Consider the following 14944-nt stretch of genomic DNA (forward strand, 5'->3'; position numbering starts at 1 on the left):
ACTCGAAACGTTAACTGTGTTCCTCTCTGCAGATGCTGTCAGACCTGCTGAGTTTTTCCAGGTATTTTTGTTTTTGTTTTGGATTTCCAGCATCCGCAGTTTTTTGCTTTTAACCATATACTCCTTTGTTTTATCTTCTTCACCAGCTATAACAAATGCTGCCAACTCTGGTGTGTGCGTGCGTGCGTGTGTGCATACGTGCATGGGTGCATGTGTGTGTGTGCACGCACGCCCAGGCAAGTGTGTGATATATGAATGGTGGTTGCGATTTACCTATTTTTTTTCAATTTGGGAAATAGTTTCAATAAACTTATCTTGTTCTTTGTTTAACCTAAGAAAATCTGTTTAGTTCTTTACAATCTGAAAGCCTGAATGGTGGGGCTCCTGTTAGTATTGGCACAGCACCTCCCTTCTAAAGTCGCAAAAAAAAATCCTGTTACAGTCAAACCTGGAGATGGAGAATAGGGTAGTCATTTCACCCCTCCTAACGTGGTCGGAACAGACCATCTTTTGAATTTTACTGAGGGCCGTTGTTTTTGTTCTGTTTCTTGGTTCCATTGAGTTTTACATACTATGGGATATTATTTTTCTGCTCTATATCCTTACAAGTACTTTGTGATTAAGGCAATTCAAGCTCTCTATGCAAAACACCAGGAATGGGGAAGTAAAGCTGATTAAAGGAGCAAAGGAAGTGAACAATTTATATGAGTTACGAAATGTTGGAATTTATGCCACACAAAGCCTTAATGTTAGTGAGGCGCTAACAAATTTATCAAGGTCTGTCAAATTATATATTCTGGAAAATGAAACTATGTCAGTGTGTTTAAACTTATTCCTCTCAGCTCATTATTTTAAATAAATATTCTAGCATATATTAGTATTTTCAAATTGGCCCACAAACCCAAATTCCTTGGTCCAGCCTTTGTTATTGGTACACTTCCAGAGAGGAAGCAGAAGGCTAAATTCAGTAGCCCTGTGATCCTGGTCTGGAGCCACTTAAAATAGGGCTGTAAATCAGAGATAGGGCTACAACTCTGTCATGATGGCCTGACTCCACGCTGAAATCAAAGGCCCACAAATCCATCTCTGCTGATGCTGTTAATATTCTTATTATTTCCCTTTATTTACTTTTTGTGTTTTCTCTTTGTTGTTCAGTGCTGTGCATTCAGTGGAACCGTCTTGTAGAAGAGCCATTAAACCAAGGCCACAATGTCCTCTTACTGGCTGAGAACGATCCTATGGCATTGTTTTGACGAAGAGCAAGAGCGGTCTCTCCACTGTCCCGGCCAATATTTATCTCCCAAAGGACACCTAAAAATGGACTATTGTTGTTTGTGGGATCTCGATGGGAGCGAGTTGGCTTTAACAGTACCTCATTGGCTGTAAAGTGCTTTAGGACATCCTGAGGTCATGAAAGGTGCTATATAAATGCATATTTCTTCTTTCCTTCCTTTATTAAAAGCGGTGTAACCATTATTTCAGTGCTGTACATGCACTCCAGTGAGACTGAGAGGCTTGTTCACCCACTCAAACCATGCTAGAGAGAGTACATCCATTTTAAATTGTAATAATCTTTACACCACTACCATATAGCCACTGAATTAAAAAAAACAGTCCATAGAGCCATGGAAAAGTTATGGCACAGAAAGAGGCCATTCAGCCCATCGTGTCTGCGCCCATACAAAACACAAAAAAATCAACAATATTTCTGAAAGCTACAGGTTGCCCTGGTTGTGCTATCTCACCTCACCCTCTTATTCAGTGATTTCAGCATGCAGTCACGCCATCATGACAGAGTTGTAGTCCTATCTCTGATTTACAGCCCTGTTTTGTGAGGCTCCAGACCAGGATCACAGGGCTACTGAATTTACCCTTCTGCTTCCTCTCTCCTAAGTGTACCGATAACAACGGCTGGACCAAAGAGAAATCAGTGGGGATAATATGGGACTCCTAAAAGGCTATATTTAGCTCACTTCTAAATTAACATGTTTTTCATGGCAATGTAGACAAAGAGATGGCAAGGATAGGTAGCAGTTCCTAATAACAGAAGGTTAAAATTCAAATCCCAGCCTATGCTGAAATCCATACCACATATTTTTCAGCATGTGCTGATGGATTGTTGCTATAGGACTTCATTAGTAACTAAGGATTGAGGAGGGTAAAAAGCCAGAGCTGTGTATATTGAGCTCAGAGAAAAGCTCAGCAATACAATTGCCAGTTACTTTTCTCTTGACTAAAAGGACAGTATTGGAAAGCAAGCTTCTCCCTATGGTCTTGTGCATAAAGAATGTAGCACTGAGCCACACAGACAAGGAAATCTTAATTTGCTTCCAAGTCTATAACTGCAGTCTCCATGCATTTCCTATTGAAGTTTGAGTTAATCATCCTGGGTTCACTGCTATCTGCTACAGATGATTAATGTGCGGAATAACTGGGGTACAAACTCAGTTGTTTCTCCGTAGATGATCTTTGCTTGTTCTTTTATCAATTTATTAGATTGAGCATCATGTGGCATCACCACCTTCCTGTTTAAGGAGGGGAGGTCTATAGGAAGATCCCTGACACTTCACACAGCAAGCTTTGAATGGAGTATTCAAAGGTTATGGTTCATTTCCAGTCACAGGATAATCCTGCTATTCCAGAAACAACTCTTGAACAACTAGTGGGAATTTAATTTGTTAAATCACAGAATCACAGAATTGTTACGGTGCAAGAGGAGGTCAGTCAAGAAGTGAAGCCCTCCTATATGGTACAGCCCTGTTGAGTTATTAGGCCAAACCTTCCAGTCTCCAGATCGTTGGAGACTGGACATATGACTAAGATGCGCATCGGGACCCCGTGGAAGTCCTGACATGAGGACTCTGTGGGAATTGTCTAGGAATTTCCAATGGACAATTCCCCTGCTCCCTGGGACCCTCTGTGAATGCCTCCGACTCTGAGTTAGAGTCAGAGACTTGGGACAGTTCCGCAGTACTTACCTGAGTGGTTACCAAGAAAATGTAAGATATTAAAACTAACTCTTGGGTAATTACAGAACTGACCCCCCACACCCCTCAATCATTCACAGGAACACCTCCAGCCGTCCCCCTGAACTGACCCGACAATCCCTGACTCTCCGACTACCCCCTGCCACCTCTGAGTACCCCTCCCCACCACCCCAACTACCCCAGGCCTGATTACCTACTCACCCACCTAACCCGCTGCCCACTTACCCATCTACCCACTTACCCACCTGCCCACATCTCTTAACTACCCACCTACCCACCTCACCCTTTACCCAGTTACCCACCTACTCAACTCACCCACCTACTCCTTGCCCACTTACCCCATTCCCACCTACCCCCTACCATCCCTTACCCACTTACCTACCCACCTCATCCACCTAACCCCTACCCACATACCCACCACACCCAGCTACCCCCTACCCACATGCCCCAATCACTCACACTAAACACTGAATATCCCCCTGAGCTGAACCGACAATCCCTGACTCTTGCCCACCTACCTACCTTACCCACCTACCCCTACCCACTTACCCATCTACCCACTTACCCCCTACCCACATACCTACCTACCCACCTCACCCACCTACTCATCTGCCCATTTACCCACCAACCCATCTCACCCGCCTATGCCCTACCCACTTACCCACCTCAACCATCTAATCACTCACCTGTTCAATCATTCATTCACTAACATTCAGACTGGACATTTAAGCTTACCTTACAGCAGCTAGTGCTGTAAAAAGGGATGTGTCTTGTCTCCTCCCGACTCCGCTACAATCCAATGGTGTTTTCCAAGGGACGCTGCATTTCGCATTTCTGGGACAGCTGGGTTTGGAAGATCCCGATAGAAATGTGGAGCTGCATCAGGTCAGGCAAATCTCCAGATGCAGCAGCAATCCGATGATGATTGCTGCTCCCCACAAGATCTGAGCCCATATAAAAGAAAATAGAACGGACCCTACACCCAAAACATATTAAACATTCCTCTTATTTGGACACCTATATAATTTACTTGCATATAGATTTGTGCTTGAAGTTATCCAGGATCCCTCTAAAAAGGCAATTATTCCTGAATTACAATTTTAACTCATTTGAAATATTCTCAATTATTCATGTACTTTAGTAACACTGTGTGGTGTGTGCTAATTACATGATGTTCATCCAATTTAAAATAATATTGTAACACATTATATTTCAGTGATTTACTCCCATTACAGGGCATCTGACTTTGACTTTGGACTGTTTCAAATCGTTGCTCCCTGGCTTCTATTTACAATCCTGATGTGTCGCACCTAATCCCTTCTATGGCCATTCACATGCCCATTTTTAGCTGCTACCCTGGACCTGAGCTCATCCTTCCATCACTCTTGATTTTCTCGGCTCATGTTGGGTGCCTCTTGTTACGTTTCATTTCTCTGATTTCAGGTTCTTTGCCCACTCAATCCTTATCCCAACCCATCAATACTCCTTGGTCTCCTAAACCATTTCTCCAAATACACATTCATCTGCACTATCCTCCTTTTCTTGTACACTATAGAAAGAATACATTTAAGTACTTAGCGTCTACCCCCAACAAGTTCAATCAAGTATCTGTAGCTTGGCACAACGATGATGACGAGGCCTCAGGACAAATTTAGGAATGTCCTTGGGCCTCTCCATTCTAGCACATCCTGGCTGCACATCATTAATCATGCCTGATTTCAGGGACTAATGAATTTGAGGCCCAATACCAGAGCACTTTACTGTTTAAGCAAGATTTTCTTCAATTTGCACATCAGTGTTTTTTACAGTAGTAGGGAAAATGTTATAATCTATCCTAAAGGTTGTGATAACTGGGCACTTAGAAAATAATGGTGAGATTGGGCAGAGTCAACATGGATTTATGAATGGGAAATCATGTTTGACAAACACAGTTTTTTGAGGATGTTACTAGCAGAATAGATAAGGGAGAACCAATGAATGTGGTGCATTTGAATTTTCAGAAAGCTTCTGATAAGGTCCCACATAGGAAGTTAGTAAGCAAAGTTGGAACTCATGGGAGTGGGGGAAATATACTGGCATGGATTGAGGATTGGTTAATGGACAGAAAACAGAGAGTAGGGATAAACATATCATTCTCAGGTTGGCAGGCTCTGACTAGTGGGGTACCACAAGGATCAGTGCTTGAGCTCTAGCCAATCACATTCGATACCAATGATTTGGATGTGGGGACCAAATGTAATATTTCCAAGTTTGCTGATGACACAAAACATGACGGGAATGTGGTTGCGAGGAGGATGTAAAGAGGCTTCAAGGAGATTTAGACAGACTAAGTGAGTGGGCAAGAACATGGCAGATGGAATATAACGTAGAAAAATGTGAAGTTATTCAATTTAGCAGGAAAAACAGAAATGCAGAGTATTTCTTAAATGGGGAGAGATTGGGTAGTGTTGATGTCCAAAGAGACCTAGGTGGTCTTGTTCATAAGACACTGAAAGATAACATGTAGGTGCAACAAACAATTAGGAAGGCAAATGATATGTTAGCCTTTATTGCAAGGGGATTTCAGTACAGGAGTAGGGAAGTCTTGCTACAATTATATAGCACCTTGGTAAGACCCACACCTGTTTGATTTTTGTCTCCTTACTTAAAGAAAGATATACTGACCATAGAGGGCTTGCAACAAAAGTTCACCAGACTAATCCCTGGGATGGCGGCATTGTCTTGTGAGGAAAGATTGTGGGGCTTGGGTCTCTCTAGCGTTTAGAAGAATAAAAGGTGATCTCATTGAAATGTACAAAATTCTTACTGGGCTCAACAGGGTAGGTGAGGTAAGGATGTTTCCCCTGGTTGGGGGGTGCGGTCTAGAACCAGGAGACACAGGCACAGAATAAGGGGTAGGCCATTTAGGGCCAAGATGAGGAGGAATTTCTTCAGTCAGAGGGTGGTGAATCTTTGGAATTCTCTACCCCAAAGGGCTGTGGAGGCACAGTCATCGAGTATGTTCAAAGCACAGGTCGATAGATTTCTAGATACCAAGGAAATCAAGGGATACAGGGATAGTGTGAGAAGATGGCATTGAGGTAGAAGATCAATCATGATCCACTAAATAGCAGAGCAGGATCAAGGAACCATATGGCCTAGTCCTGCTCCTATGTTCCTATATACAGTTGAGCATTTTGCCTCCTTCACAGATGGGGCCTTTGTTGGGCCAGAATTTTCCTGTGAGCTTTGGGACCCTGACATTGGGATCAAATGAAAGTTCCAGGCCTGCGCTTGGCAGCAAATGATTTCTGGCTTTGTGATGTTTGTCTTAAATGTATCCTGTTTTATTTTAAGCGCAGAATTTTGAATGAGAGTTCAATAAACCTTTCACTTAACTGAAAAGTTTCCAGCAACAACTTGCACTTATATAAAGCCCCAAGGATCTTCACAGGAACATTATAAAGCAACATTTGACACCAAGTCACATAAGGGGATAATAGGTCAAAGAGATAGGGTTTTGGAGCATCTGAAAGGAAGAATGTGAGGAAAAGAGGTGGAGGGGCTTAGGGGGGGCGGAATTTCAGAGCTTGGGCCCAAGCAGCTGAAGGCACAGCTATCAATGGCAGAGCGATTAAGATCTGAGATAATCAAGAGATAATCAGAATTGGATGAGCGCAGATAACCCGTAGGATTGTAGGGTTGAAGGAAACAATGTTTGTACTGGGGACTAGAGATAAGTCTTACCAATATTTAATCGGGGCGTGGAAGAAACTTCTATTCATCCACTACTGGATGCCCACTACCAGACTGACAATTTAAAGACATTGGAGGGTTCGAGAGTGGTGGAGGAGCTGGGTGTTGTCAGCGTACACATGAAAACTGATGCTGTGTTTTCAGGTGAGGTCACCCAAGGGGCAGCATGCAGATGAGAAACAGAAGGGAACCAAGGACAGATCCAGTCCAATAACATCAGGTTTCTGAAACCATGAGAAACACCAGTGTATCCTTTAGCAGAGCCAACTGCTTCTCGAGTCAAGCGTATTTCATCAAAGCATTTAATTAAATCTGTTTTAATGCTTAGTGCAATGAAGTTCTGTGGATTGAGTTTCATTCCTATTTAGCTCAGCACAGAAATGGGTCTCTGTTGCATCAAGCAGGAAGATTCCAGAGGGTCACTCACTAGAGCCAAGTGTAATCTGAGATGCCCGGTACACAGTTCACACTTTTGTCATTGCAAGTTTCATTAGTTCTTTGTAAATTCAGCGGCGCATTATCAGAAGTGACTATCATTGATTGACACATGGCTCAAGACTGCAGCCCTGAGAAAAGTGAAATCTGCTCATGATTGACGCTTGGTGCAGTAGAGTGCTTCTCATCAGATGAAATGTTACTTAACATTTTAAAAAATATTTATGCTCAGGGGAATAAGTCAATTCAAGGAAGCTGAAATTTCCTCGCCCTCCCCCCATCGCCTCAGCTCAGACCTTGTCATTATCTTTTATACTGATCAGTCATGTTCTAATAGAATAGCATAAATCAAGGGGCTAAATGACCTCGTTCTGTTCCTAGGGATTAGAGAGTTGGACATGCACCACTGGAACTTTAATAAACAGTAGGTAAAGGAATGTGGGGCACACCTGCCTGGCACTGCAAAGTTATTCATTTAGCTAAAAATGACCACCAGACACATATGTTATGTTAAAACTGTAAGAAATGGACAGAGTCCCTACAATGTTTTTCATCTCTAGAATGGAGACTATTATGTGATGGATTAGATATAAAGAGAATGATATTGCAGCAGTAATTATGGCGAGATAGACACAGACTACTGAATTAATTCCTTCTAATATTAAAAAAAATTCTAAAAAGTTGTCAGGGCATAATGAAATTGGCAGCAATCATTTTAAAAGAATTGATGTTCTACCTTTATCAGCATTATAAATTTTAGACAGGTGTAGTGCAGTAAATACATATTCTTAAATGCTGTTTTAATAATCAGTTTATAAAATTAGCTTAGTCAGTTTGGGACTAAATGTTGAATAGAATTTCCTGCTTTAAATGTGTCCTTAATTAACAAAAGTCAATGAGGCACAGTTCTGGACACACACTATGCCCTGTCCACATCTGACACTGAATGAGACAGCTATAGAAGCCATATCACTGCATATCCAGTTGAATGATAAGGGACCCAGATCATGAAGGCAGTTCTAGATTTATTTATCATTAAATAATTCAACATGAATGTTTTCATTGGGATAGATCAATACATAATGAAATACTTCTCCTGGAGCCGTACAAAGTGCTACAAGATGAAACGTTAGAATTCACAGTTACCCAGATTTAATCATTGATGACCTTAATGAAATTCAACTAAAATCTATTAGTCTGCTTCTTCGGGCATTTCAAACCAAAAGCTCCAACTATTTAATCCAAAATAATTACCTAATCTATTAATATAGATTACACAGAATGACCTTCCATGTTGCCCAAATACAATAGGCCACTCCTTAATTTGTGTAGCTAATGGATTCGGAAACTGATATTAAGTCAAGACTCACACTTGATGGAGAGTTGCATTGTCAGAAGACCCACATTTTGGATGCGGAATTAAACAAAGATCCCTCTGCCTCTCAAGTGGGCATAAAAAATTGCATGGTGTTATTTTGAAGAGGCATAGGGGAGTTTGTCCTCAAATCTTGGCCAATATTTATGCCTCAGCCAACACCTAAAATCAAATGATCTGGATCATTATTATGCGTTGTTTGTGGGACTTTGCTTTGTACAAATTGATTGTTGTGCTTCCTGCGTAACAGCAGTAACTACATTTCAGTTCTTCATTGGCTATAAAGCGCTTTGGGACATCCTAAGGTTGTGAAAAGTGCTGTAGAAAATGAGTCTGTTATATAAACCGCAGGTAACAATGGGAAGAGTGCACGTCACCAGGGGGCAGCACACTCAATGTCAGAACATCATGGGTGCTTTGCCCAACATTTTTCAGTCATTAGCATTGACAGGGGGGAAAATAGTGAGATAAAAACAAAAAACTACTGCGGATGCTGGAAATCCAAAACAAAACAAAAACAGGATTACCTGGAAAAACTCAGCAGGTCTGGCAGCATCAGCGGAGAAACCAGCTTATATTTCACCCCTCTCCTAATATTACTCAGTTCTGTTGAAGGGTCGTGAGGACTCGAAACGTCAACTCTTTTCTTCTCCGCCGATGCTGCCAGACCTGCTGAGTTTTTCCAGGTAATTCTGTTTTTGTTTTGGGAAATAGTGAGGTTGTTTTTTTAATGAGCGAAATCCGAATAGTGGAATTGGAACCATGGAGTGTTCTACCCATTATATATAAATATCTACTGAAACCAATTGTTTATTTACGCAGGCCTTGTGTTACATTGAGATCCATTAAAGTTTCAGCCAATTACTTCCTCACAGGTAGAACAGGCAAGATATGTGAACAAGTCACCCTCCCTGCAGCACTTATACACCTCCTGGCATGAATTTTCTCAGACCTTTGCACATTCCACAGCTTTTAACTTCAGCAGAAACCCAATTCATACACAGAATCATTAACATTCCAGCATAAAAGTGGAAGCAGCCCAGGGTTAACTCGCAGGACTGGTGGTGAAGCACAGTATTCAATTTCTAGACCCAGAGATCACCCATCCTAGACCAAGAACAGAGCTCACCCACCCTACACCCAGAGTACGCCAAGCCTAAAACCCAGAATATACCCACCCTGGAGCCAGAGTACACCCATCCTGGAGCATGGGAGCACTCATCACATAGTGGAGGGCAAATAAAAAAAGACTGCATGTGCAGAGCAAATTAGACTGACAAGGACAAATAAATCAAGCATTGCTCCCCTTAGGTAGGAAGGTTTGATGATGCAAACATGGTTTCTCGGCGGTAAATGGAAACAAAAGCAATTCACAATGGGTGATTCCAGCCACCAGCACCAAGAGTCACAAAAACGCAATGTTGCAGAACACACAAGACTGCACTGGCAAGTCTCCATCATCACCCAGTCCAAAATTAGTCACAATTCAGGCTTAAGAAATTATTTTACTATGCGTCGACCTGGGAGAGGGATGACAACCTCAAAGGGAACAATTCTCCACCATTTTCCATTGGATGGGCACAAGTGGGATTTAATGAGGATAGAATATACTTGGAGCAGCAGCAAGTGAAGTGTACACAATAAACAGACCCAATTTGGATTTTTTTTTTGGTCCATTAGCAATACTGGAAAAGGAGGAGAAGAGAGTGTAATTACTGAAAGTTTCCAGTTACTGTGAAGCTGAATAATCACCCCAGCATTGCTTTAGTCTGCAGATGCATTAGAATGTTTTGCAAGTTCAAAACTACAGTTTGTGAACAGACTTTCCTACATGGGATAAAGGATAATTTCAAAATAGAGGCCCCCTGAAGATGCCATGGAACTGAATGAGCTTTCACTGAAAGAAAATTGAAGGAGGGGACATGGTGCAGATCTTTAAGAGAGATGAAGCGTTTGAAAAATATGGGCCTGTTAATTAAGTGCTGCAAGTGTTTACAGAACAAAAGGGATGAATACAACATTAACAGGTCTGAATAGCCTCCCCTCCAAGGCCATTAACACTAAAATCAACCAACTCCTTTAAAACGGAGATGACTGAACATTTATGAGAAAAGGACTGAAGGCTACAAATGCAGGAATAGGTGAAGAAAAAGCTTTGAAGCATGTGTGAATTGGAAGAGGTCAGTCAGGGCTGAGTAGTGTAAACTGTAATAGGAAACCAGCATCCTGGAGATATGCCGGATTAGATTAGATAGTCACAGAAAAATGTTATCTTTGTGTTTGTTTTATTCATAATTAGTCACTACTCTCAGAAGAGTCCCATGCATGCCAAATGGCACCTGCGTGGTGGAAAGAAAAACGCGATGGGTCAGATGTGACCGGTTTCTTTCTACGTCTTATGGTTTAAAAAGCAACCTGGCACTTGGATAACATAACACAGTTTGAAGCACTTTTATTCAAAAAAATTTACATTAGCAAATAAAATAAATTTAATCTTCTTCATGTGATGGACGCACACCTTGGAAAAATGCAAATCGCACATATACAGGCATGGCCAGTCAGTAACATTTGGTGAGTTATGAGAAGAATTCATTCCAAACACAATTCTCACGTTTAGCACATTCCACATACTATTTACTTCTTTACTGGCAATTGGGTGGTAAGAGTTCAATCTCAATAATAGAATGCAACCATTCCTGCTTCCTGGAAACACACCCCAAACATTTGACTTGATAAGTTCATCCGTAAGTGTGTATTTTAGGACTGGGCAGGTCCCAAAAACAGAATTTGATGCATAGAGATGAATAACAACTGAAACTTGTATTTATTTAAGCATTTTTAGCTTAACAAAACTTCCCAAGGCTCTTCACAGGAGGATTATCAAACATTATTTCACACTGAACCATTAAGGAGATATAAGGAAGGGTGGGCAAAAGTTTGGTCAAAGAGGTAGGCATTAAGGAGTGTCTTAAAAGAAGGGGAAGACATAGGGTAGGATATTGAGTTCGGCAAGCGGGGGACGGGGCCCGCTCATCGATGCGTAAAATGACACGGGATGACATCAGGTGGAACTCCCGATGTCATCCTGTGTCATTTCAATTTTCAGGTCGGTGAGGGCACAGCCGAATCGGCTGTGCGCCCGCCGACCTGTCAACGGCCAATCGAGGCCACTTAAAAAGTAGTTAAAGGACCTGCCCGTACAACCTCAAGGTTGGCGGGCAGGCCGGGAGCCCTGGCGGGCTTCAGAAAAAGCCTGAAACCTCATTCACGGGTGGGATGAGGTTTCATGTGGGTTTTAAAACATTTAATAAAAGTTTAATTAAAAGTGATGGACATGTCTCAACTCATGTGACAGTGTCACATGAGGGGACATGTCAGGGAAATTTTATTTTTCTATGTTTCACAGTTTTGAATTTGGTGCCGATCTCCCTGAGGCAGCACTTAGCCTCAGGGAAATGCGCCGAAAGAGCGTACTCTCAGTTTAGGGAACTCTCCTCCTCGCCTGCGCAGGGAGCGCATAACGCTTCCTGGTGGATGTCATAATGGGCGGGCCTTAATTGGCCCACCCATGTAAAATGGTGACACGCCCCCGATCTGGGGCGCCAATTGGAGGCATGCCCACTCCTGAACTTCCCCCCCAACGGGGGGAAAATTTTTCTCATAGAGAAGTAATGAGGTTTCAGGAGAGAATTCCAAAACAGGACCCTGCTGAATTAAGGCATGGCCATCAATGGTGGGGAGATTAAAATCATGGATACACAAGACGTCAGAATTGGAGGAGTGCAAACACTACAGAAGGTTGGCCTTCCACGACCGGTTGGCACCGTAGGGGCTGGGGTGCATCATCGCCCCAGGAATGATATTTTGGTTTAGTTAGTTAAACTTCCTTTGACATTTTGATTTTTGTTACAGTGCCCCATCAGGGGTTGTCACCCCCATTTACAAGTTTATTTTATTGATTATTTGGTTCATTTCAAAAGAGTATTTCAGAGGGTTAAAGGGCTGGAGTAAGTGACAGAAATAGACAGGGGCAAAACCATGGAGGGATTTGAAAACAAGAATAAGAATTTTAAAACTGAGGCGTTGTTGGACCAAGAGCCAAATTCAAATCAGAATGCACAGAGGTGATGGGTGAATAGGAATTCATGAGAGTTAGGAAATGGGCAGCATATCATCTCTCCCAGCATGTCTGAACACCATCCAAAGATACAGCCAAGAACATACATCTTGCATGGGATACGCTGGTACACTGGGGAAAAGCACAGGCACCTGTATGGAAAATAGTATGCATCGACATGCCCAGGGTACCATTCGACCATTTACCCTGTCCAATAGCTAGGGAAGTACAGTATCAAATTGTGTAGATAGCAGCCTGAACTTAAAATGTGCAGGTACAAGGCACAGTTAAATAACCCAGAATCATCACACATTTTCACATTGGCAGCAGAAATCACATTGCTTCAGGTAGACAAATTCCAACCTCCAGGGGATATTTAATAGGCAAAAAAGCTTCAGGAAAATATGCCTATATCCCTAATAAGACTATACAGTGTTTTCAGAGAAATCGTCTACTTTGTTTTACTTACAGAATGATGATTACTATATAAGAGAAAGTTCAAATGTAAGATGGAGAACATTGAGTGTTGCTCAGATTAAATACTTCATTTTGCATATTGTCTAGATATCCTACCACACGGATAACATCACATCAGTGTAAAATTAAACACCTAACTGTCCTCAACATGGGAATATTTGTATTCTTCATTACAAAAACCACTTGAAGGATTTAGTCTCCAGAATTCTCGGATCTGGCAATTTATGCTCAAGTTGTGCTTAAAAAGTTAAAAACAAAATGGAGGACTTCTATTTAACTTATATAAAAGTGCGGTTCTTCAGAACTATTATTTAAAATATACATAAAGATATAAAAAACACAAACACACAGAAGCTGTGGAAGTTCACTATTATATACATTGAGATGAATCCCAATATCACTCCCGTCTGCGGTTATTAAATTGGCGTAATGAATGAAGGAAACTATCTCTCGCTGAGCTACAAAAATTAAGACAATGGTATTAGGTTTTGTATATCATATAGTTTGGGGCACATCATAAGGCAGTAAGACAGTTCCACAGACTTAGGAAAATCACTCTCGTTGATCACGTGGTCATTTCAAATCCCGTGATGCCCTCCAACAAGCTTTTTTTTTGCCTTTTGTATTCAGTACCCCACAAAGTCCAAGGCTTTATAATCAAGAATGCAACATTATACTAGAATTCCCTGTAAATCTATTTATAAAACACGTGATGCTAAGACACAGCTCATCCTTCAGTCCCAGTTCTTTTTGGGACAGGCACAGTTCAGCGAAATACTATGACCTCAGGTGAGGCTCAGTTTGTGCCACTTGATAACAACTTTCTCTGGATTTGCGTTCATGTCTTGCCATTGTTCCAAAGCCTCTCCGCTGCTGTCCCATCCAATCACCACCTGAAAATAAAAAGCACCTGGGTCACAGTCAAACACGGGTAACACATCGTTAAATTGATCTTTTTGCCTCAGTTAAACAACTGGATTGTTATCACCAAAGCGCATCCATTCTTATTAAACTGCTCATGGATTTACCAACTGTAGCTTCCCCAGCACAATGTTTTTGTTTTAAAGGGAATAAAATGCATCAAAAAAATAATTTAAAAAAAAAAATGGATCAGATATTCAGGGCTAAAGATCAAGTGGCTTTAATAATGGAGATGGTACTGTCACTGGGCTGGTAATGCAGACGCCCAAAATAATGCTCTGGAGACATGGAGACATTTTACACCCCCTGTCGGGAGGGTGGGGGTGGGGGGGGGGCCCGGGATGTGAGGCAGTGGGCACGGGTGGGCAGATTCCTGATCGGCACCCCCGGTTGGGGGCACGCCGCCATTTTACGTTGGCGGGCCAATTAAGGCCAGTCCAGCGTTACATCCGCCAGGAAGCGCTATGCGCTCGCTGTGCGGGCCGGGGGGGATTCCCTCAGCCGGGAGTGCGCTCTTTCGCGCACGCGCACGAGAAAGGGCACAGGTCTCCCTGAGGCAAAGTGCTGCCTCAGGGAGATCAGCTCAGACGTTAAACTTTAAATAAAGCTGAGGAAAAAACTTTGCTGCCATGTCCCCTCATGTGACACTGTCACGATTTGGGACATGTCCATATCTTTTATTTTGAAATATTCTTACATTTTTAAATCCCTCATGAAATCTCATCCCGTCCGTGGATAAGGTTTCATGCTTTTTCTAACGGCTGCCTGGCCACCTCGCCTGCCCGCCAACCTTAAGGTTGGACGGGCAGGTCCATTAATGACCTTAATTACTTTTTTTTAAGGCCTTAAGCGGCCGTTATCAGTTCGGCGGGCAGCTGCGCACCCACCGAACTGACA

The 14944-nt window shown here is 42.2% G+C and overlaps 2 protein-coding genes across 2 annotated transcripts in view; one reads left to right on the top strand and one right to left on the bottom strand.

Moving 5' to 3' along the window:
• Positions 1-14944, top strand: part of dlst (dihydrolipoamide S-succinyltransferase) — a 531988-nt gene that overhangs the window by 439153 nt on the left and 77891 nt on the right. The gene's annotated exons all lie outside the window — the stretch shown is intronic.
• The window catches only part of tc2n (tandem C2 domains, nuclear), a 46080-nt gene continuing 42473 nt past the window's right edge, over positions 11338-14944 (bottom strand). Inside the window, exon 12 of the mRNA XM_078563373.1 lies at positions 11338-14019. Within this exon, the coding sequence (XP_078419499.1) occupies positions 13912-14019 (108 nt within the window). The 3' untranslated portion in view covers positions 11338-13911. The remainder of the gene's footprint in view (positions 14020-14944) is intronic.

The sequence above is a fragment of the Cetorhinus maximus genome, chromosome 18, assembly GCF_964194155.1.
Source record: "Cetorhinus maximus chromosome 18, sCetMax3.hap1.1, whole genome shotgun sequence".
In the NCBI taxonomy this organism is placed as follows: Eukaryota; Metazoa; Chordata; class Chondrichthyes; order Lamniformes; family Cetorhinidae; genus Cetorhinus; species Cetorhinus maximus.